General features: G+C 41.2%; 2 protein-coding genes across 7 annotated transcripts in view; one reads left to right on the forward strand and one right to left on the reverse strand.

Annotated features, from left to right (window-relative positions):
* PANK1 (pantothenate kinase 1) overlaps positions 1-10,674 on the reverse strand; it is a 35,538-nt gene extending 24,864 nt beyond the window's left edge. The window contains exons 1-3 of one of the 6 annotated variants that reach the window (XM_036385416.2): positions 10,641-10,674; positions 7,952-8,017; positions 6,736-6,848 (exon numbers count right to left, since the gene is read on the reverse strand). Coding sequence is in view for 4 of the 6 variants with exons in the window: in XM_054515552.1 (XP_054371527.1) it covers positions 1,802-2,060 (259 nt within the window). In the remaining 2 variants the exon portion in view is untranslated. Of the gene's footprint in view, positions 1-1,356; positions 1,447-1,801; positions 2,138-6,735; positions 9,455-10,640 lie in introns of those variants that run through there. The other 5 variants (XM_036385415.2, XM_036385413.2, XM_054515552.1 and 2 more) reach the window with 5 other exon arrangements.
* Positions 10,675-19,333: 8,659 nt separating this feature from the next.
* The window catches only part of KIF20B (kinesin family member 20B), a 31,353-nt gene continuing 25,733 nt past the window's right edge, over positions 19,334-24,953 (forward strand). The window contains exons 1-7 of the mRNA XM_036385194.1: positions 19,334-19,363; positions 20,840-20,996; positions 21,454-21,540; positions 21,666-21,782; positions 21,975-22,113; positions 22,475-22,659; positions 24,604-24,652. Of these exons, the coding sequence (XP_036241087.1) occupies positions 20,841-20,996; positions 21,454-21,540; positions 21,666-21,782; positions 21,975-22,113; positions 22,475-22,659; positions 24,604-24,652 (733 nt within the window). The 5' untranslated portion in view covers positions 19,334-19,363; position 20,840. The remainder of the gene's footprint in view (positions 19,364-20,839; positions 20,997-21,453; positions 21,541-21,665; positions 21,783-21,974; positions 22,114-22,474; positions 22,660-24,603; positions 24,653-24,953) is intronic.

Raw genomic sequence — 24,953 nt, forward strand, 5'->3', positions numbered from 1 at the left:
GATGGTGACAATGTGCTATCATTATTGCCTGTATGACTAATACTAAATTTCAAACCTTTTCTTGTACAAAACAAACCATATATATTAAAAAGCATATCAGCAAGCATTAATGTATTTTAATCAGCAAATAGATTGCCCACAAAATAGTTCTACAAAGCACTTCCCTCAGCTGCTGTTTTCATTAAAGTCTCATTTCACTAGAACTCCACACCTGAAGATTCAGTTGTCATACATCTTGGACAATATAGTCAGTCACCTATGCTTTTTACTTTGATGGGCACTTTTTTCCCCTCAAGATAGGATGGAAATTCCAAAGCCCTCATTCTTTCTTAATGAAGTGATTACATGAATCCCTAAAAGCTTTACTCTTTGCTTCAAAATAGTTTTTACTATTATGGAGAGCTTGATATGCAAGTGCTGACTCTCCTTAGTTACACCAAATCAAAATGCAAGCCAGTCCAAGTTCTGCAGGTTTTGTTCATGAAGAAAAAGTGAAGCAGGACAAAGACTACAAAACCAGTTTGTGACAGAGAATGACTTGGTCATTGATAGGTTGAATTTGATAGAGGACCAAATTAACTATCAACAGGTACTGTAAGCACTACACAATTAATCAATCAGAGAACATTCTAAGGGAAAGTGGCATGAGTAGCTCACCAAAAGCATTGTAAAAGTCAGAAAAGGCACTGGCTAATACACAGTCCTGTGAAAGGTGCAGCTCTTTAAGGCTGTTTCTCAATATTTTGTTCTGTTTAACTAGAAAAGTTTTGGTTTTTTTAAATACTTACTTCAAAATAAAGGAAAATTCCCAAAGCCCAGAGTAGCTGAATGGACACTACTTCCTACTGAGTAGATACATCTTTAAATTTTGGCAGCAGGCAGCTATGATCCTGACTATCCCTATTATCCTTTTGGAACATGCTGAACTTGCAACAAAGAACCAAACATTTGTGGGTTTATGTGAAGGGCTAGCAAAGTGAGAGTGAAAAGAAACTTTTTCCCTTAGATTGTTTAACTTGAAGGGTTTACCATGGAATTATTCAATACCTCCAAGTAAGCAAGACTACTAATCAATAAACCATAGAGAATTAAGGAAATATAGAATTAACAAATAGGACGTTTGAGCCTCAGCCTTGAAACCAAACCTGAAATAGACAAGCAGTTCACGAACACTTCCCAAATGAGAAGCACATTACAAATTTCAGCTGTTTACAAATATTTTTCCCCGCCAGTCAGAATAACTTGCGCCGGGTTCCCAGATTCACTTTTTCCTTCATTCTAACAACGTTTGGGAAAGGAGCATACAGCAAGCCCGCGGAGCCTTCCCACGCTCCAGAGCGCCCCGGCGTTACTCACAGTGTTTCTTGGGCACTATGAGCTTCATGTGTGCGGCGGGAGGCGGCGAGCGGGCAGGACCCTGGGCACCGCCCGACGCGCTGCTCGGCACGGAGCGGCCGCCCGCCGCCCGCCCGCGTTTGTGCCGGGCCGCTGCTCCCCGCCCGCCGCCGCCCCATTGGCGCAGGGCGGGCCCGGCCCACGCGGGAGCGGGGCCGTGCCCGGGCGGCGCCGCCGCATTGGCCGGCACGGGGCCCTCGCTCCGCCCGCCCGGCAGCCGGCGCTGGGGGGCGGAACGCCCGCGGCGCGGAGCCGGGCGGCCGTCAGCCCCGGCCGGGCGGCGCTCCGCAGGGAGGGAGGCGGCGCGGGACCCGCGGCCGCCTGACACCGGGCCGGGCTGCGGCAGCGCCGCGCGGCGGGGGCCGGGCCGGCGCCGCTCCCCAGAGCCGCCGCGGTCATCACTTACGTGGCCTGTGCCGCCGGCCCGAGTCCACCCTCCGGCGCAGCCTGCATTTCTTGGCCGGGGAGCCGTGGCTGAGCGGCGGCAGCTCCGGGCGTAGCAGCAGCGGGTGCGGCGGCTCCCCGCAGCCGCCGTTGCTGAGCGGCGGGCCCGAGGGGTGGAAGCCGTTCTGCAGCAGCCCGCCGAGCAGCGAGCAGGAGGCGGCGGCGGGCGGCGGCGGCGGCCCCGCCGAGGCGGCGGGCTGGGCGCGGAGCTGCTCGCCCATGGCGGCAGCTTCTCCCCTTTGTCTCCCGGCTCAGGTCCGGCTGGGCGCGGCGAAGCCTCCGCTCATGCCGGCGCCCGCAGCTCCGAGCGCTGGGATGCGGCGCCCGCCCCCCCGCACGGCGCAGGCGTCCTGCCCGCAGCGCGCTGCAGAGGGGCGGCCGCCGCCCTCGCCGGAGACGCGGCGACCCCCCCGCCCGGGCAACGTGCGCGCTCCCGGCGCCGCGCCCCGCACCTGCGGGCTCCGCCGGCGGCCCCGGGAGCGCGCCCGAGCGGGCGGCGGGGCACGGGCACCGCCAGCTGCCCCCGGTGCCACTGCGGCGTGGCCCCGCTCCCGCGACCCTGCTCGCTGGGGCACACTGAGCAGGCTGCCCCTGGCACCGGCTGCCAGGTCAGGCTCGCCTCGGCGCACCATGGCGCACACTCAGTGACTCAGGTATCTGTGTCTCGGAGGCCTCCGTGTGTGCGCGCCCAGGTACGCCTTGCACCTCACACAAAGTTACTTATGCATCGGGAAGAAGGTTCAAGTTTTTGTCTACGAACGTTCAACTTTTTGCCTACACTGTCACGTGTCACTCAGCAGGTTAGAGCGACTAGTGTGACCTTGAATGTGTTTGACCTCATGCTTTTTTAGTATCTTGGCTTTCCCTACACAGCACCGATAATCTTGTGACTGTGATTTATTCTCTGACTGCTCAGATATCCAAGTGCAAAAATGCATTTTCTAAATGGAATATATCAACTATCTGGTTGGAATGGAAACTGGGTGAACTGTGCTCTGGTGTCATGTGTAGGCTTGAAAAGAAACACTAATTGAATTTTGCTCTGCACATGAAGGTCATTTCTTTACACAAACTGCCAGTCACGATATACATGGTTGTCCTTAAAGAAAAAATGCGTCTCATAGTGGCTCCTTCTTACACCTAGAATTAGCACAGGACATGGGGCCTCTATGGTAAAACATGTGCCAAGAATTCAGAACTATTATAGCTGCCTCCAGAAAGGAACACTGCATTAAGAAACAGCTTCATGAGAGGTAATCTGGCATTCTCTCCACCTCTTGGCTGGGACCAGAACATTTTGTTTAGGTAACTGGAAAGCAACAGAAAAACATGCACACCAAGTTGGGAAAATGAAGAAAGAGTGTTTGAGAACAAAGTAAAATTTTCTTCCTAAAAACCTGCAAGTAATATTCTGAAGGTGATTTAAATGCTTACAGTTTTCTTAATATTCTTATGCATAAGCACTGGTAATTACCAGCCCAAAAGTGATTGCCCTGAAGAGGGTAAGAAGGAAGACAGGCTACAAACATTTACTGCTACATGGGGGCTTAGTGCTTCCTAAACTGTGGAATTTCTTGAGAATTCCCTAACTTACCTGATTATGTTTAAACTACAAAGCAAAGCCTGCTGCCTGGACTGGCAGAGACCTTCATGCCATTTTTTCAGCAGATCTAGGCAGCTGGCTGGGTACACTTTATGAAATTGTCAAGTCTAACGTCTTAGGACATGAGGAATCCTTGCTGCTACTGTCCCCAGCTGGTAACAGTTGTCCCTTCTCGCAGAAAATGACTGTGCATACAGCCAGCCCCATATGGAACAGGAGATCAAACCTGATGATTGCCTCTGCATTTGCTGGGAGCAGACACACCAGCAGTTACTGTATCTCAGCAGAAAGGTGGCAACTTTTTACCTTACTCCAACAAAAGCACGTGTAAATTTCCTTCTGCTAGCAGAAGAGTCTTTCCACTGACTCACTGGAATACTGTACTCAAGTACTGTGTCCAGTTTTAGGCTTCTAAAAAACTTTTGGAATAACAGAATGAAATGAAAACATCAAGTTTTAGTCTGTGAAATGAAAGATTTGAAGGGGTATTCATTCTGGAACAGGTAGCAGCAAAGGAAATCATCACAGTTGTTGACAAATAAGAAAATTCCTAAGTCGCAACTCCAGGAAGGGAAATTTACTTTCCACCGGAGGCAGATATTTCCTAGCATGAACTTAGACAAGGATTAGACTGAACCAGAAGACTTGATTGTTTATTGCTGGTTTTAGGAGAAACTAAGTATTTGTGGACAAATGGTTTATGTAGAACTGATCTAGACTTCAAGCAAGGAGAAGAACTTTTCTGAAGTTCCTTCCAATCCTTTATTTCCAACTAAGTATTTCCCTAACATTTTGCTGTTAATTTTGCACAATTATGCCACAGACAGAAATGGACTGGAATGTATAAAATCTGTCAATGAAGTCATGGCATGCATTACAAGTGAAATTTCTAAAACCTTGGTGCAACTAAAGTAAATTTTTCCTCTTCCTTTTACCCTATTCCTCTAAACAAACCCTGTTTGCCAGTTCAGTTTTCAGTTAAACTTGCAAGACAATCTAAATAGAATCTAGGTGCAATATTGACAAACAAAGTCAAGGATGACTTCAGTTCTTGCACAATTAACATTTACTCCACACTTCAGTCTTTCTTCTTCAACTGAAGCAGGTGGAAGGTCCTAGTTTATATTTTAAAATATTTTCTGTATATCTCGCTGTAAGTTAGCAATCTGGTAGGAAAAGGACTACAAATACATTGTATGCTGAACAATCCAAGATACAAATGACCTTAGATCACCGAACAAGTCTGCTACACTGATTCACTAAATATTACACAATTGCACTTCACAAACACTTAATGGATTATTCCATACCTGCCTGTGCTTCAGACACTCAGCTTTCTCTCACCTCTTTTTATTTGTTTATAAACACAGAGGGCAAGTCTGTAATTCTCTAACTCTGTCAGCTTCAGCAAACTACTGACTCCCTTGCAGTGAGGATACTTTGCCATAGATCAGAAGTGCTGTCCAGGTGTGACAGTTTGAAAACCAATGGAACTGGAAAAAACAAACTAACTAACTAACAAAATACACCACACTTTCAGGTACATTATCATCAGGCAACCTGGCTTGAAATTTTTTAGGAACTTCTGAGGGTTCTATCTCCCTCCTTCATTCCATGGGACTCCTATATCCGGGCCCTAAGGCTAAGCTAAATAAGTATCAAACAGGTGCAGTCCACATGTAAATCTGTTATCCAAAAACAACAACAAAAAAATCTTACAGAGCACCAGTGGTGTTATTCTAATTCAAAGCTAACCAGCTATAAAAGTTTGGTCATATTTTGGAGAGAAGTGGTAATGAGACACATGAACATAGCTTCTCAAACTACACAGACTATTTTATGCAATGTAAAGAATGTAAGGAAAGACTTCTGCTATAGCTGCCTGAGGATTTATATTCAAGCAGTTGCTGGCACTCTGCCACTCCTGTTTATATTTTAATCAAATTATTTCCATGTTTATCCTATCTATACTGCAGGCCAGTTGTACTAGTTCTTACTCAATTTATCCTCTTTGAAATAAAGCAAATGCAGCAAAGAATAAATTAACTATTTAGAATATTCCTCACCAAAAAAAAAAAAAAAGATACAGTTGATTTGTTTTAGGTATATTCACATGTTGCACACATCAAATACAAAGTGCCAAGAGTCTGGTATTTCTTCTCAATTTCTCTTCAGTACTGGAAAAATCCCATACTGTTTTGGTGCATATACCTTTGGTAGACATGTTTTTTTCAAATTCTTTTTTTCATAAATTGCAGGGCTAGAAGACCAACAGTCAAACGTAAGTATATAATGAAAAGTGATAGATGTGTAAATTAAATGGGACAGAACAGCTCTAAAACTGTGTAAAATTCTTATCTGGAAAGTGCAACATCAGAGTATTTAAAATGAACATAAGGACCTCTGGAATTATGGTGTGACTCAGGAAAGCTAAGGTAGTCTTACTATCACAACAGCTAGCTCACATGAGAATTCTGCTTCCCCCAAACAAAAAATGCATCTGAGAGGGGAAACTGACTGCAGATGACAGAGGAAATGAATAGCATAAATTTAGTCATATGCCTAAATCTTTGTCAGATTGAGGCCAAGAGAGATGATATTGAGACCATCAGTTCCTTCCCTTTTCACTCAACTATTAGTACAGTACAGGCTTCTTTCAATTATGCCTTCTGTGGCACTTAAAGAAAACCTGTTGATGTTATGAAGAAAAGCCCTGCACAGAGGGGAAGCTCATCTCCCCCTCACTTTCATCTGGGGAGAGAAACATGGAAAAAGGCACCCTGCCTAAGCTGGAGCATTGCTTTGGCAGCCTGAACAGCCCTGAGGAGGAATGTTCTTTCTCTTTGTTGATGACAAATAGGGCATAGATAGATCTCCTAGCCCAAGTGCCAAGCTCAGTGGCCAGGCAAGGCAGCATGAATGCTACCGGGAATGCTGTCAGGACTAGGACATAAAATTGTTTGGGGTGGAAGGGACCTTAACTACCATTTAGTTCCAAATCCCTGCCACACAGAGGGGTACCACCCACCAGACCAGGCTGCTCAGGGCCCCATCCAATCTGGTTTGAATGTTTCCAGGAATGGGGCACACACAACTTGTTTGGACAACCTTTTCCAGTGCTCCACTATCCTCTGAGTAGAGAATTTCTTCCTAACAACATCTAATGTAACTCTCTCCTCTGTCCCCCCTTCTCCAATCACTGTGTGCCTGTGTAATAGATGACTTACACATCTAACAACAGCCAAACTAGGGAATAAGGGTCAGAAGGGGACATAGATGTAGGCTGGTCTTACCATCTTGCCCATCCCTGCAGCCAGACTTTGCAGCAGTCCAAGTGGTTTCTACAGTTCTCCTCTGGCAGTTCTGAGATGAGGTTAGGGATTGTGGTTGCTGTCTTTCATCCCAACTGAAAAAAAGCATGCTGCAGTCACAAAGCAGTGATAACCTTCTCTCTAAAGCCCTCCCTGCCAGTACCTCTGTTTCTATGTCTGACTAGACAATTATAACTTAGTTCACACTTACCCTCTCCAACTTTAACTGATCCCTGGCAGTTAAAGAGCTGTTGGGTTCTTCTTTTACAGGAAACAGAAAATGTAAGTGCCTTAGTTCAGACATTTCAAATAAAATCCCCCATGTTAGTAGCATTTAGGGTCCTTGGCTGCTTCTTACTAGTACCAGACAGTGAAGATAAAGCAGCTGTTGGAGGTGAATAATCTTTTTTTTCCCATGCCACAGTTTCTATTCTGCAGAGAACTTTTTAAAAAAGAAAACAAACAGGTAATGGATCCAAACTCTTAGGTATGTAAAATGCTAAAAAACTCATTTCCAGTGCACTCTCCTTTGCCCCATAAAGTCTACCTTGTACGCAAGTATTTGGCTCAGTGTACTGCTGCTTATCTTAAACTATCAAACTTAAATATACAAAATGTGATTGGAAAACATGCAAGTTCACAACCCACTGATTGAGAAATAATGTTCATCATCATAAAAAAATAAATTATTGCAACAAGTGACAGAGCACTTAGTAGGGAAACCAATGGCCTTTGCTCCTGACTGCTCCCCCACAGATAATTACCCTCATGTATGTATACAAACTGGTTTTGTTCAGCTTAATGTCTTCACTTACTTTTCAACTCAGCATTTTCATATGGTCCTTCACAATGCAACCAGGAGGTAAGTGATAGTTTCAAAACAAGCACTTTGAAAGAATGAATGGCTGCCAAGTACAAAAGACTACCTCATCCTTATTCAGCACTGCCACATCTAAAGAGGAAGAGAAACCGGTTCTCCTACCAACAGTCAGCTGCACAAGAGACTTTTTACTTGCATTGGTCTCTACTCCCAAAGCTTAAATGCTGAAAATCCATGAAATTTCATGATATGAATCATGAAATCCATGATATGAATGAAAATGAATCTGGTAACAACAGGGAATCTGACTTCCTATGCCTATGTTTGGAAGAGATAAAAAAGGCATCTCTTTAAACTATTCTAGCTGCACACACATACCTCCAATGCAGACAAAACTGGCTTACTCCTCTAACTCAGGAGGGAACACACAGTGTCCATCAGAGCCTAGAAAGGACACAGAGGTTTAATTTTCCTTCTTCTTAACTAGCCCAGGGATGGGAATTAGTGTAAAATGGAAACACACCACACCTGTCAGTATTTCTCCAGTAGCAAGGAAGCATTATGTCTGAAAGAACATTTAAGCACAGGGTTTAAGTCCAAATACTACAACTCACCTGGAGCTAAAAATTTAGTAGAATATGTGCTTTCAGACAGATAAACCAAAGATCTGTTTAGGCTAAAAAAACATTTAGTATGTCCTTGTGAGTTTAAGTTGAAATCACAGACACTAATACACAAATGCTGTTATTTTTAAAAATACCTTTGTAATCCATGTTTGCAAAGAATTAGTCTTGTGTAGGAAGGAGTTATGCTACAAATGACAAATTTGCCCTTAAATGCTCAAACTACCTGGTAACAAAAAAGGGAAAGAACCGTATGCTAGCATTGGATGGGACTGCTATAGTTTTATCTTCTGAATATTTCTGGAACTACTGACTTTACCTTAAAGTATGTTCTGTGCTATGCATTTTATTATGTTCAAGAGGCCAGTTTAGAGCTTTCAGGCTTTCACAAGGTCAATATAAACTATGGATACACCTAAAAAAAAATTACACTGTAATTATAGACTTCTGTTTTTTCATTAGATATATTGTGAAAAAAACCCTACCATTCAAAGCAACTTTCAGGGTCTCTCCTGCATAGGAGGCGATTTGTATTTCACTGCAGGGATCTTAGTGTCACCAAAATATTTGTTTTCTTGTAATAAAACATATCTAATACAAACACATGCTTGGTCTAATGGGAATTTAAGACTCAAAGATACCATATGGGTGATCAAAACAAGTTCTTTGGATCAATTATTAACATGGAAGTGTCTAAGAAACATATGCCAAGTACCATGGAGCACAAAAGATTTTGTATCTCATAAGATACAGTGTAACACCCTGGGACATTACTCTGACACTCACTCACACTGAAAGTTCTGATTATACACATTTATTGTTCTTTTGAACCCCAAATGGTAAATCAGACTCCTTGATCTCATGAACACTGCTAACCAAATTTATTGCATTTATCCTTCATTTTGACATGGATGTCAAATAAAGAAGCTACCGTTTATTTGGTGCCAGTGATCTCACACATGGAACGAGAAAACAAAAGCCTTGTGTATCTCCTGTAAGACAGGAGACAAAGATACTTTTACTTCAGTTTACAAAACCTTTGTATATCCACTGAAAACAGAACTGATACAGCAAAGACATCTATCTCTCATCCTTTTTTCTTGACTGCTCTAAAAAGTAGTAAGCACCAACTGATTTGCTTTATCTAAGTTTATAAAATTTAATTAATATATCAGAGGGGACATGTATGTTATCTTCATTCCATTTCCTCTTAGAAGGAAAGGGGGAATCAAACCAAAAACCAAAACCAATCAAACAAAAATCAACCAACCAAAAAACCCAAAACACACACACACACACACAAAAAAAAAAAAAAAAAGATTAAAAGATTGAGAAAAAGCAGACCAAGCAGACAGATCAGGAAAGAAGGTACACATACCACAACAGATAAAAGTATAAGAAAAATACTGATGCAGTGGTTACGAGGCATCAGTGGTCATGGACTTCACATAAGATAATGCCCACAAATATGACATTGGTCTTCATTCACAGGCACAACTGCAACCTGATACAAGCTGAAATCAATATGTGTGACCTAAAATCCTAAACGAAAAAAAATGTTGTCTGATTTATCACCTCCTAATCATCAACAATTTTCAGACCTTAGATACTCCCAGAACATATACAGACATACATAGACAAAGTCATTTTTAGAACAGATTCATTCCCATATTTTGAAGCAAATGCAAAAAGCACCAGTGATGGACTCATCATGACTCTTTTCATAGGAACGGCAAAGACAAACAATTAATGAAAACATTAAGAACAAAACCCATATCTTTCCTGCAGAGAGAAATCAGGATGGAACCCTAATTTCAGTGAACTAGAAAGTCTGTGATTAAAACAAAAATTCCCAAAGTCACCACCCCTAATCACGAACCAAGTTTAAATTTGATTATAAGCAGATTGACTTCAGTCACAGCATAGATTGACATAAGGAAAAACGGAAGAAGACAAAACATAGTTCTGAATTTAAATAATTTTCACCTACATAGTGCTTTGTGCACACAGATCTTCAAACCCTTTACAAACTGTGAATAACTGCTCTTCTCACCTTCCATTTAAAGAAAAAAAAAGCAATAGTGCTAAAATAAAAAGTAGCAAGAGAGCTGAGAAAGAACTTGCAGAAAGGTCTCACTTCCAAAATGAAAGCTATATTTGGATCAGTTTGACCCAAACCAGAAATTTTAATTTCCATGCCCCTCAGCTGAAAAATTTAGTAGCAGAATTCCAGAGTCATTCTCAGATTTTTAACTCATTTGCCTTGGCAGGGTCAGTGCTGAAATGGAAATCTGAAAGACTTCTATTTGAAAAACATCAGAATAGCTTAATTTTCTTTAAAAAAAAAAAGAAAACAGCTTCAGCTCCCCAGAAGCTGAATTCTCAGGAAAATGGGCTATTAATCTAGCAGTGCATTAGGCAGGCTGATTAGCAGTCACACTTACATTTCATCAGGCAGAGAACACGCTGTCTTCCATTTGGCATGGCAGGGCCCTGGAAATACTCCCCCTTCATGCTGCTTATTGGAAACAGGATCCATTTAAGTTTAAATACCAAACAAACAAACCCCCTTGCTTGCAATTTCAGCAAATTAATTCATCAGTATTAGCTTCCTTTGTTGAAGTTCCTTGAGCATATTAGAAACACACGTTTTCACTTCACTGACATTTCTTGTTCTGCTTGAAAATTCAGTGAAAAGCTGCCTATTTATTTTTGCATGTACATCCACCCAAGTTTTGTCATGTGGCCATTTACCAGCGTGATCAAAGTTCCAGGCACACAGGTAATTGACCCCAAAGCATGGTGTTTGAAGTCCCTGTTTGACATGATTTGTGTTATTCTCTGCGTCAATACTTATTTCATCTGTTGTCCACTATAGTTACAACCAAATAAGAGAAAGAGAATGCAAACTACTATTCAGTGCAGCTTGCTTAAGACATTCTCCTGTCTCACTACAGGAATAATTTCAGGTATTCTAAAAAATAGCCTACTTTCTTGAGAATAAGGCTGTATAGGTATCTGCAATAATTATGATAAATTTCTAATGTTACTATCAACTTAAATTCTCAATTCAAAAATCATAGTTGAGAACCATGAACTTTTCACTAAAATATGCCTGACTTTCCTTTTCACTGCTTCAGCTGAAAATCATTCAGAACTATTAAAACAAATTTGTTTTCTATTTTTGTTGCAGGATGAACACCTACCATGGAGGTAACATGTGACTTCTTTAGACTGTATGTACACCCAAATGAACCTGGGTTCCCAGGAAACAGTAACACTGAACTTCAATGTGAGTTAATAATGCAGAGGAAGAACAGAAACAACGGGAACCTACGGTGGGGAAGGGGAAAGACAAGCAACAGACTTGCCTATTCAGTGGCCAGAAATCCCAAGTTTATAGTCTGGGTTCTCTTCCCATCAGAGGCAGGCAGTGGCATTAGTTGTGGTTTCATGAGATCAGACCTGCACTGTGCCAGTACTTTACAGACTGCAGCCAAGGAGGAGCAGGGAGGGCATGGAAAGAAAAAGAAACAAAACAGAGAGAGGATTACAGCTAACAGCTTGGTACTATATTCATCCCAAGCAAATAGGGCATGAATCTTACCATCATCTCCAGATCAATATTGTCAATAATATCCATCAAACTATTTATTAAGAATCTGAAGTGAAAAGTTAAATCAGAGAAATGCTCCTGTGATGAGGCTTTACCCATTCCTAGATGGAAAGAAATACATACCAGGTTAGATTTTTCTTGTCCAAATACACTCCTGAGATTCTTGGTGTCCGTGGCTGCTTCAGACACCCAGAAGCTAGCTACACATCCTACCTCAAAAGGGAAAAAATACATCAGATTGAAGCAATCTGCATGCATAATATGCCCTCAACCAGCACTGTGGCATAACTTGCAGGATATAGCTACATTTTAGATACCAAAATCACGCCTCATGTTTAGTTGTAACAGCAATAGCCATAAAACTATAGCATCTATTCCTGAGTCACTCGTCTTGGATAATTAGTTTGCTAAGAGGATGAGTCACCAAGTTAGACATTAGTTAGAGTATGACTCATTTTTAATTTTATACTAATATTATCCTTAAAAATAAAAGGGACTCCTCTCTTCCCCCCAGATCTTTAAATGTTTTGGTTCTTTTTATAATGCCAAAATGTGCTTTACATAGAATATCTGGATGAAATGTTGAAATAATTATCTCATTTTTATAATGCCTTTCACGCAGAAGGATCTCATAGTAATTTTTAAATGTATGTGTGTTCTTCAGTGGTCCACATAGACAATGTAGTGAGGCAGTATGACAGTACTTGGCAACACTGTACAAAGCACCTGACTGAAATTGAAGTCAGATCCTATAATTTGTTTAAACAAGACAGGAAAATTCAGATGCACAAAACTGAATTAGCAACAATGGAATTTCACCATTTACCTCTCCATTTTTGTAAACCAGGGTTTATTCTGATTACTGATGGTCAGATCAGCCAGTACTTGGTAGCACTCAACCTTTCAGTTTCTTCAGATTTCAGCTGTGAGTGAAGTTTCAGTAAGGAAGCCTGACTCATTTCAAAACTCTGCTTATCCTTGGCTGCAGCATGTTGTGACAACATCAGGCAGGGCAGCATCAAATTGAGAACAAGATACTAAACTACCTTTGGGAACACTCTCTAACTCTGCAAGTCTGGATATGCTCAAAGGCTGCAATCCAGGCAGGCACCTGCATATTCGAGTCCTTGCTGAAGAATTGCCAAACATGCAACTTTACAAACAGTTTAGCCTTGCCAAGACTGCCTAACACAAGAGAAGCAGCCCTGCCCTCCTGTCCCACCAGCATTTCTGCCTGCTCTTCTGCTGCCCCAGTATCTGTTTGGCCTCACAGATGTACTGGCTGATTTGGCTAAAAAGAATGGCATAAGAATGTGCCAAAAAAAAAAAGGTTAGCTGCCCATTAATCCACCCTTTGAGAAGAACTGAGACTTCATGAGTTTTCATAGCCTTTCATCTGCTGGTCCACTTTGAGTGAAGAAGACTGTGTTTCTCTTCAAGGAGCACTGTAGTCCACTTGCATGGTACAAATGCAGGCTGTTTATTCAGGATTGTGATTTTGTTCTATGCAGGGCAGATGTCTAGCATGTATTATTCTCTGCCTTCTGTTTGTTTTTCCTCCAGGATGGCCAATGCCCAGCTGGTAATACAGTAAAATGTGAGCCCTGGCCATTTTCTATTGTCAAAGAATCGTTATTTTCCAGTCCTTTCAAGGTAGGAATCATTATTTTCCAGTCCTTGTCACTGGTTAAGAAATTGGTTTTTCTCAATGTTCATTCCTTTCCCTTTTGTCATGCTGTAGGATAACCATGTTCCCAAAAATTAGACATTAAGTTTGATGGCTAAGCTAAGAGGCTTGTGAAGAAAGCAAGGCTCCTCCAAAGGGTAATTTGGCTTACAATTACATAGCTTAGCTGTATCATGTAGTTTAGGTGAAGAAGAATTTAACCTAGGCTTGAATCCATTCTGAGTGTCTCTCAGCACAGGCTGTACAGGAAGCCCAAGTTAAAATAGGTCAGTGGTGTGACTTTCCCACTCCAATCACATCTTCACGTGAGTTAGAGCAGAAGTCCTGAGTGCCCAAAGCCAGGGTGACATTCCAAGGAAAGGTACATAATGTCAGGGAATGGCACTAATTCCTGAGATCAAGGCAGATGGTTGACATTTGGCAAGAAGAAAAGAAACTGTCTTGGATGTCAGAGCCAGCAAGATGAATAATACACTATAACATAGCTTGCTCCTTGGATTTAGTCCATGTTATTTGAGCAGTAAACTCCTTGCTCTTGATCCACTTCTTTTAGAGGCACCTTATATTTCTGAGACACAGAATTGTCCAGTTCTCTGGCTTCTATAGAGAACTTACAGATGTTTGTATGCATTCCTTTACTGGAATTCTTTCAGTTTCTTCACCCAAAAGCTATACATCTGATATATATTTAGTGGTATCTTGGCCAGTTTTCCTATTTCAGAATTGCATTACTCTAGATAAGTATTGAATTCATGTTCCGATTTATTTATCTTGTTAAGCTTTTAGTAAGATGATAGAGTAACAATTGAGAATGTAACTTTTAACAGAATGTCTTTGGTAAAGTTTTCTGGGCTTTTCTGAAGGTTCTGGGACCATTAGACAGCTATTTAGAGCCTGCATCTTACATAGCACTACAAAAAAAAAGCCTAGCAATATTCTTCAAAAAGTAATACTAGGGATTAAAGCTTGAAGAATGCCATGAAGAATTTCCACAAGCAGCTTGGAATTGAAGTAAAATTTCTGAAACTTCAATTGAAATAAAACTCAAACATATGTTTCATTTTAGGGAAAGGCAACCCTAAGATTTTACCTTCAAATTACAGTTACCCTTGTTGGTATTTATACAGCTCAGCAGATGATTGAAAAAGAATCAATAACACATGGGGAGAAATAAGGTTTTATTAATAAGATTTGGAATGCACCTCCATCCCTTAACCTGGAGCTAGCACACAGTCTGCAAATAAAATAGTTAACATCATGTATACAAATAAGTGGCAACATACCTGGGCTCAGACCTGGACCTGGAAGGTAAAAATACATTGTGCAAATCTTTGCAGAACTTAGGCACAGCTTTAGAAAAAAAAAAAAAATTAAAAAAAAAGAAAGAAAGAAAGAAAAAAAAGCAGGAGGCATTTCAAGAAACCAAAGAAAAGTTGGACGCACATTTCAAATACTCTTCATGAAATATAAGCAACATACATAAAAATAAATTTCCTCAAGTAGTCAGTGTTTCTGGACTATATCTTCTGTATCAACAATGCAACCCAATTTTTATGACAAAAGGTTATAAGAACTTGAAATCCACAGGAAAACTAAGATGCAAGATCCAGACTATGGGAAAACAGTGCCAAAGCTCATCTTGATTTACTGTAAGTGCAATATTCAATTTACTATTCCACCTGTAGAGCCATTTCTAAGAGTATGTCCTGAGGTACTAGTATAATGCTGATTAGGAGGAAAGAATATTAATCAACTATTCAATACCAGCCATCAGTTTTCCTGCTTGTAGATTCTCTGTCAAGATTTCCAATGATCTGATTACCAGTAACTCAAACATGCCTCGTTTACAGGACTCAGCATGATGACAACCCAGCTAGCTGGGCTGGTACTCATTTATTGGGGCACAACAAATGCTACATTTAGCTATGGAAAGGCCATCTATGCACACTTGCTCCTAAAAATCACACAGCACACAATTTAAGAGTAGTCATCTTTTCTCATTAAAAAAACTCCAGAATTTCACAGAATAAAGTTTTAGACAGTATATTTTATTAATTATATTCTTATTTATTATTCTATTACATATTATTATATTAAAAATAGTTTTACTATTGAATGCACATATCTTAAACCCCTAAAAACTAACTACACCATTTCACCATATGACTATTAGTCAGAAAAAGCAGCTGATACATTTACAGGACAAATACCTGTGTCACAGTGTGAAAACAGTTCTTACCATTTATGAGAGGTAGAAGGTTCTGATTTCAAAATGCAAGATCTGACCTTCAAAGCAGTGATTATTTGTATTAAAGCATTACAGAGAATAACTGAAAGTTTTTGGCTTAATTACAATTTAAAGGTTGGTTACAGCTGAGACGATCTCTTTAGTTCATCAGAGAATTATGCAATAATTCAAAGGGATGGAAGGAATTCCAGAAGGTGGGGGGACAAACAGGAAGGCACAGCAATAGCTTTTCTTGTCTCAACTGCACTCTTTCCAAAGACAGTCTTGAATTATGCAAAGTGAAAGAAATACATCTCAGAAAATATATTTCAAATCTCCTCCTGTCTAAGACAACGCAGCTCTTGCTGGAGGAGTAATCGTCTGTTTGCCATGCACAGATTTTCATGTGAAGCTCTGAAGATTTAAAAATGGTATGTTGAGCACATGTAGCACATTTTCATTACATAAAACACCAGCATGAGACCAGGTGGCCTCTCTGCATCTGTGAGAAGCACAAGCATGGCAGTGTCCAGAGGACAAGCATTAAGCCTAAGTCCAGCAGCAGGTGTTACAGGTGCCTCCAGCTGCCCATCAGTGACCCTTCCTTCCTTCCTTTCCAGGCTCTTGACTGGCTCTCTATGTTTGAATACACCCCTGAAGGCCCATTTTTGCAGTGAGCCTATGATTAATTTTCCAGACAGTATTTTGTATTCCTAGAGCACCTCAAAGGAATAGCCTCATAACCATCTGTGAGCTCTTTCCAGAAGGTTTCCTCCTGCCCTCCCTGAAACCCCACAATTACTCAGCTGTAACATTGGCTATCAAACAGCAGCAGTATTTGCAGACTGAGGACAGAAAGCTCCTGCCTCCCCCAGGGAGGGGCCTGATGCCTCAGCCAACTGCTCCTCTTGGTCCAGCACCAGAGAGCTCTGTCCCAGTGCCACCCGTCCCCCGGGGCAAAGCCTTCCATGAGAATGAAGAAGTAGCTCATTGCTTAAAACAGATGATAAAGGGAAACATACCTACATTGCTAAAGAAAAAAATGTGAATCAACATCCTGCAATGTTATGAGTTCATAAAATCAGCTGTATGTGCACTAGAAGCCTGAAGGCAACTGATGAGAGTGGGGCAATGAGGGTACAGGATCAAATGGAAGTGTGCAATGCATGCACCAGACTGTGCCAGGAACAGGATAAATGACATGTACTGCTCTGAAAGACAGGAATTCAAAAGGGCTGGCAGACTCCCAGGAGGATTACATAGTGCACCACTTTCCTCCAAGGTACCTCAGTGACAAGGAACAGGAGTGCTCTTGCAGTCAGCCCCAAATGACCCCTGCAGAAGGAGCTGGCCTGCACCCAGGATGAGAGGCAGCACTGTCAGGGCATGGGGAAGCGCAGCAGAACCAAGAGTGATGAGAGAAAACTCAAGCACTTGGTAATTCCCTGGGGAAGATGAGTTGAAGAAAAAGAAACTGAAGCCACCTCTAGTTCGGCTGCTACTCAGATATGCTGAAGGATGCTGGGGAGTGTTGACTGTGTCTCTAATTACTTCTGACAGCAATGTAAAAGCAAGCTGAGATGTGCTGTCTCATAGGGCATCGTCTCACTGTCATGACTAGACTATCCACAACTTTTGAATCTTGTCTCAAATACAAGGAACATAAGTTTCTAACAAGTCCTTTATGAAAATCTTTTCCTCTTGTGAGTGCCAAACGTGCTACACAAGTTGTAAAGAATTTGAAAAGAAACATAATCAAATTTCAGGGGTGAATGAGTTACTGAATGCTGCTTTAGCAGCAGATATTTTTGTTGCAACTGGTGTTCTTGCACAAACCATTTTAAGAAGAATATTTTGGTAGAAAGCCATAAAGCTTATTTACATAGATGGAGTTTCACCATCTCCCACTCCAAAGCAGGCTGGATTGGTTACACTGACCTAATGTTTTCTTTACCATGGCTGGCGTGAGGCTGGGAACACATGTCAGGTTGTGGTTTAGTCTGCCCTTTCAGTATCCTGATGGGAGTCCTTTGAGATTCTAGTTTAACTTATGCAGTGCATGCAGTATCATAAAAACAGTTTCAGAAATCCAAAATTCAAACAAAATCAAAATATTGCTTGTACAAGGAGCCTTGTGATGCTCCAACTTAGCAAGAATAATGTTCTGCAGGTCATAGACCCAATGTTTTTAGGAATATACCTTGCAAAATATTCCCAGATCTTCGGTTTTCCTTTCCAACAAGTGGAATACAGCAACTTTCATATTTTCTCCCATATTTTCTTTCAGAGGCATTCTAAGTCCTCTCCTGGTATGAAAAAGGTGTTTTGGCATTAGGTAAGTTCAGTAGTTTGTATTCTATTTAAGACAGAAAACAACATTATTTTTAAAACCTTACCTGGACTTTTACAGTATGATTTCAAGAACTTTTCAGTTTTGCTAGCAAACAATTTCAAATTCAACATTGCATCATTTTCTGCTGTTAAAACAAACCGTTACAATGTGGCCTACAACCGAACTGAAATCCTTTAGTATACCATTTTTACTGATATGACACAGCCTCTGTTTAAAGAAAGATAGGATTTAGTGTTACAGACAACCTCTTGAAAGCAGCTGATACAAAATCTGTGTAGAATTATTCCTTTATAGAATTACTTGCTTTTGCTGGCAGTCTTTTCTTCAAATGAAAAACAAACATTTAATTTTGGCAGATACTGACTACTTTCAAGTTACTTGTCCTTTTATTTCAATTCAAAACTGGCAGACATTTCTTATTAAAGTTCAAAGAATTTCTGTCTGATTCTAAAGAGAAACTCATGTTGATTTTTGTTACCAAATTCTGTACATTTCCATACCCTGACATTCCAGAAACTGATGATCTCACATGCATTACAACATTGTTTCGAAAATAAAGCCAAAGAATTCCTCTCATTGCTGATTAAGAAATGAAATGCCCATCATGCAAGCCTGGCACCCAACACCAATTTCTGCCTGGGGAAGCTTTTAAACAAAGGTACCACGCTAAGTGTCTTCCACAGCTGTCCTTTGCCAGGACTGGAACCCAGGGCAAAGCACCAGCACATCCTGACCTTAAACCGGGAGTTTCCCAATTCGGCTGATCCCTGCTCTGGTACAAAGCATCGAGCAGGTCACTGGCCTCTTCCCTCTCGCCACCTGCAAAGAATGATTATCCTGTTTATAAACAGCCAGCAGAAAGGCTGGAATCACCCGGAGCCCCGGCAAGCTCCAACTTACACTCGTCCTTCTGCCGCGCCTGACACAGGCCAAGGCCGGGCGCTGCAAGCAGGCGAGGGCAGGCCCGGCGGGGCCAGGGCGCCTTCCCGCGGCAGCCGAGGGCCCGCTGGCGCTGCGGGGCCGGGCGCTGGCGGCCCCGTGTGGCCGCGGCCTCCGCACAGACGCCCCGGGCGCTGCGACCCAGCGGGGCGCAGCCGCCGCCCGAGGGCAAACCGGGACAAGCGGCCCCCCCCCCCCGGGACTACACTTCCCATCGAGCCCTGCGCCGCGGCAGCGCCGTACGCCCAGGAGGCCGCGCGGCGCCGTGCGCTGCCATTGGCCGGATTCGAAAAGAAGCCGCGGCCGGAGCGGAGCGCGAGTTCAGCAGCGGCCGGGGCCGGGCGGGTGAGCGGGGCAGGGACCGGGCCGGGGCCATCGCCATCGCGGGCAGAGGGGTCGCGGTGCTCGGGATTCGGGGGTCGTGGGGCCATGAAACAGCGTGGGTGGTCTCTGTGGCGGGGGCCGTTCCCCCAGCTCGCCCCGGTGCCATCCCGGTTACAGCGGGAGGGGCTGTGGCGTGTGGGCAGTTTTCGGTAGGGCCTGGGTAACTCCCGCCGGGCTGCTGCCAAAGCCGCGCTGGTTGTGTCCCGTAAGAACAGGCAAATAGCGCAAAGCCTGCAAGTGAAAGGCTTTGATACGTAAAGAGAAGAAAGTCTCCTTTATTTTATTTTATTTGGGTGCTAGGGCAGTTGCTTTAGCTTTTAGGTAAGCTGCCAGCCTCACTGTGTTTGGAGCTCGTTCTGCCTTTTGTTGTGCTTGCAGCACCACGGGCTGTGTGTGAGCTGTCTGCTTTGCTGTGTGGGCCTCTGGGGATCCCCTTCTTTGAGGCGGTCTTCTACAGCTCTAAATTCTATTACCACGGTTAGCAGGCTTGCAATAACACATCCTGAGACACGAGTACCTTTTAGTGCCTGCAGCTGGGCAGTACAGTTGTTCACATGTAAATACCTGCAGTATTTACAGGGCTGTGTGACTCAACGAGGAATTCTGCACCTTGGGCTGGGCACCCTGTAAGGGCTTGAACCTCGCTCTTCTGACCGCTGGGCTGTGTGAACGCTTACAGTTCTGGCCTTGTGTACACAGCTTAATGTTTGTCTTGGACTTCTTAAGGAAAAAGATTTAGAATGAGAGCATAATCTTGACAAATCGCACTTTAAGCTTAGATTTAAAGCAATTAAGATGCCAGTCATCTAATAAGTATGTTTCCTGTAAAGGACTGATAAGAGTTTTGCAGTGTGGCTTTGTGTAGCTGCTGAATAAGACCTCCAGATTGTGACAGCACAGGTATGTTTCTTTCCAACTGTGGCTTATTCACAGGTCACTCTTTGTTCAAGCCATGATGAAATTTCAGGCCAAGTTTTTGCTGGTTTTGATACATATGCTAAGCCAAAAATAAATTATGTTAGAAGAAACTTTCATTTAGAAAGTAAACATTGGTGCTTGGTTTATGTATAGCTTTATCTCATTTGCAGCCTGGTGGCATTTGTCTAACTGCTTAAAGTTGTGTCTGGCTTTTACATAGGAAAACTGAGCTCTTAAGTGTTTTGACACTGAAATGCAGACACATCTCAGCTTTTATGCTGGGGGAAATTGAAATGGGACTGCATTATAGGCCAACACTTTTCCTGAGCAAAAGAGTTTTGAACCAATCCTACTCTGCCCATTCCTTTAATGAACACTGCATGTTCTCTATTAGTATTTAGTAAAACAATTTATATGCTTTGCTGTAGCCTAGGCATGGCAATGTATATTTTATATATATAAAGTATATTATATGTTATATTATCAGAGAGCACAAAATAGTTTTACATTATTTTGCAGAATGGACCCGGTTTTGGATAATGGGAAGTTCTACAGACCATCCTATATTGCCAGCATTGAGCCATCTCCAAGAGCAGGACCAGTAAGTGTGGAAGATATTAAAACAGATCTCTCCTCTGAATTTTCTTTGGTTTCTTCAGGCTCAGACACAAGCCAGGTAAGAAAACTTTACTGTTTGGATATTTATTTTTTAAATCCTCAGTTTAATCCTTTCATAGATAGGAATAGTCAGAATTTTACTGAGAAGATTAAAAGCTTCTTTGTTATTTTTTAGTTTGAAAGAGATGCTTAGGATTTAGATTGTGTGGCAGTGCATTGATGCCCTATTGGGCACATCAGTTTTCTGTGAATGAGGCTGATTGCCAGTTTATAGAATGTTTTTGTTGGTCTGAATGCAGTGTTTACATAAATGTGCTGCAAGATTAACTTACCACATCAAGCTTCTGCAGGGGCTGAAGCACTTGTCAAAGCTGATCTAGTGAAGTCGTTTTGATTCCCATGTTCTCAAATAAGTCTGTTAAAAACATCTGGATTCAATAAAACTGGTTTCATGTGCTAATTATCAAGAAAATAACCAAATTTCTAACTGTTTTTTTCTGGTGTTTTCTTTTAAGAGGAGCAGTTTGGATTCTAAGGGACACATACAAGTTTGCCTTCGTATCAGGCCATTTACATCATTGGAAAAAGAAAATGGATCACAGGTGTGACATTTATTTAGTTTAAAAATACTTAAAATTTGTTTTGTGGGGTTTTTGTGTTTGTTTTTCCTGTAAGCTGAGCGCTTTATAGTCTCTTCATGCCTGTATTGCTTGTTTCCTTTTAATAGGACTGTGTTTCACTTGAAGACTCAACAAATATTGTACTGAAGCCCCCCCAACATTATTTGAGTCGACTGAGTGAAAAAACTTCAGGACCAACGTTACAGAAGTTCACTTTTTCACAAGTAAATAAGTTGCCTTTAAATGTTTGTAAATTCTTTCTAGTACAGATTGTTTTAACTTACAATATTGAATACCAAGCAAACTGTATTTTTTAACTTTATAGTCTTCAAGATTATAAACTAACAGAATTTAAAAGATTCTTTAAAAGTCTCCGATAATTGCTCAAAATATAAGTATTTCTTGGTAATACTCAGGTGTTTGGACCTGAAACAACCCAAGAAGAATTCTTTGAAGGTACCATGAAGCAACCAGTGCAAGATTTCCTAGATGGATATAATCGTCTAGTTTTTACATATGGTGTAACAAATGCTGGGAAAACTTACACTTTCCAAGGTAAAAGTAGATAATGCAAAAAAATAGCAAGTCTTTATCAAATGTATGTTGGCCATGGGTGGTTTTTTTTTTGTTTTGTTTTCCCTTAAGGCTAAGCTTGTGCAAAATACTCCAGTAGTTTTTCTTTTATGTTATACCCATTACTGATATAGAGCATGAACTGTTCCTGAAAGCCAAATACTTTTCAAAACTCTCTAATGATATTTCTGTTACCTTGAGAATAAAAAGTAAACTCCACTGCTTCATGCTGTATGTTGTCTTCAAACTCTTTGTGTATGCCTTGAGATTTATATTATCTTTCTATCCTCATTTATCTGTATACCTTGTAATAACTGGATTTTTCTTTTGTATGTTCTTTCAGGGACAGAAGATGATGGTGGTATTCTGCCAAGGACTATGGATATGTTGTTTAAAAGCATTCAAGGAAAGCTGTACACAGCAATGGATCTCAAACCCTATCGGTGTAGAGATTATATAAAGCTGACTGAAAACCAAGTGAGAGAAGAAACTGCTATTAAAAATTCATTACTTCGTCTAATAAAAGAGGTAGAGGAGCCCTTCTTTCTATATTGATGGGTGCATGCATCTTTAGATAGCTCCATGTTCTTCATTTGCAGTGGGAAGAGAATACTGGCTGTATTTAACCATGGATGTGTCTATTTTCTGGCAGCCAACCATTCAGACTAGCAGTAAAGTGAGCAGTAGAGCTGCTGGCCCCTGTTCCTGGGGACTTTTGTCTTGTGGCTCAGTATTTCATGGGCATGTAAACTAAGTGCCTCTTTTTTTTTCCTGTACCTTGGGCACTTGATAATTTATCCTCTGGGATTACTGGTCCTTAATAAATAAGGGACTGTTTTCATTCACTTATATCTGTGGGAATGCTAGTAGGTCTGATCCTTTAAAGAACATAGGGTCTTTCAGGATACTTGGAAGAAATTAATAATTTTGTGGTTGTTGCCCTTTCAGTTGGACAAATATCCTTAAAGGAAGCAAAAATCTGTTTGAAGCACCAGAGAGATAAGGCTGGTGGACTTAACAGTTTGAATTAAAGATGGGTTTCTGCTGGGCTTTTTTCTTAGTTCACTGTTGAGCAGTCCAGAAATACACTCCAGTTTTAAAAGCTAACTGAAATTCTAAAGCTGTTAAGTCCAGTTACAGTTATGGGGAATTTTTACTTTTTATAACCATACCTTTTTCTTGATGTCCTCTAATCCTGAAATGAGTGGAATGATGTAAAATAAAACTCAGCAGCATATATGGGAATTTGGCACTAGAAAAGTACTTTTTTTTTTTTCTTTACAAAAAGAATTAAGCATTTCCCTTGTGGTATGCTAAGTTATAATAGCTAGTGTTGAAAGGAAAAAAGAATGTGTGTATTTGTTGCCTTGGTTTTTATCCATTGGGCTCCAGTCTGGAAGGTAGGTGGCAGCAAAATTCTGTGACTTCACTTCAGAAGCACAGGAGTAAGTTAAATCTAGCTCTGTCAGCCTTCAGAAGGGACTTAAGAAAAACTTTTTGTGTGTGTTTGAATGCACCTTCTAGTTTCTGAATCTGTTCATAAGAGCAGCACTTAAACCTACAGATTTGCTGGCAAAGTTTTCATCTGCTGCAACAGAGGTTTGTGTGGGTGTTTTATATGTGTAAAACCTAATACCTAAAATCTTTATTTGAAAAATTTATTATGAAATATACCCTTGACAGAGCACTAAAGAAACCTGAACCAAACCATACCAGTTTTTTATTTTGTGTTAGGTCTGTTAAGCATACTTATTTCAGTAGATGAAGTGCCTAAAGAAATGAAATCCAATTTGCGGTTCTGTGTCTAAAAAAGACCTAACTAACCAAAACCAAGACTGGGAAGGGAGTGTATGTATGAAGCTCCAAAGCTATGGCTATAGTTATTTGGTTTACTTTTTTAATAGCAAAAGAAAATTGTCTTTTTCTTAGTAAACCTGGGCTTTATTTCAACTCTGTCATTTATTTCGAACATGTATCATGAAGCAGTGAGTTGCTCATTTCAGTTTTTAAGTGAATTAGTGTTCTACATTTACTTCTTACTTCTAAGGGTTAGCCAAGTAAGCCCAAAAAATATGAAATCCAATATTAGCAAAATTCCATTAGTAAAATATATTTCAGGTCCAAGGTTAAGACTAATGTTTAAACTGCAACTGGAGTCCTGAAATTATCCTCTTGAATCACCCTGTTTATGTGAGGAGTTCTTACCCCTCTTGTTTTCTGTGGCTAGAGTGTTTCCAAGTCAGCAAGCTGAACTGCTATATACTGATGTAAGGGAAGAGGCAGGGCTGGATGTGAGGTCAGAGCAGCCCTGTCAATAGCAGTGTGCAGGTGCACTAGACCTGGTGTGTAACCAGGGCCTTGCCATTGGCATACTGCACCCAAGCTGTATTCCCATCTAGTAATACTACAGAGCTGTTAGAAATAACTTTCCTGTCAAAGTTAGTGTATTTCAAAGTTTGTTTTCTTTTGCAGGTAGACCACCAGATTAAGACTAGGGACAAAGCACCTATGGATTCTAAGGGTATGTTTTATATAAAAATTTTGCAGTTGAAGCTGGCAAATAAGCCTTCTTAAAGTCAATAACTGACTTCTGGCATATGCTAATAAAATGACTTCTTGTCAATTTTATATGCCTGTGAATTGGATAGCGACCAAATAATCTGGACAGAAAACAAGGATAAAATGGTTAGAAGAGTATCTGAACAGGCATTAAATGAGCTGAAGTTCTAGCAAAGAAATGTAGTGCCACTTATGCTGTGGGTCCTAGTGGTATCCTGACAGGCTTTTGGAGGACCTCTATGTAATTGCATAAACTTAATTCT

Source organism: Molothrus ater, chromosome 8 (assembly GCF_012460135.2).
Source record: "Molothrus ater isolate BHLD 08-10-18 breed brown headed cowbird chromosome 8, BPBGC_Mater_1.1, whole genome shotgun sequence".
Taxonomy (NCBI): domain Eukaryota; kingdom Metazoa; phylum Chordata; class Aves; order Passeriformes; family Icteridae; genus Molothrus; species Molothrus ater.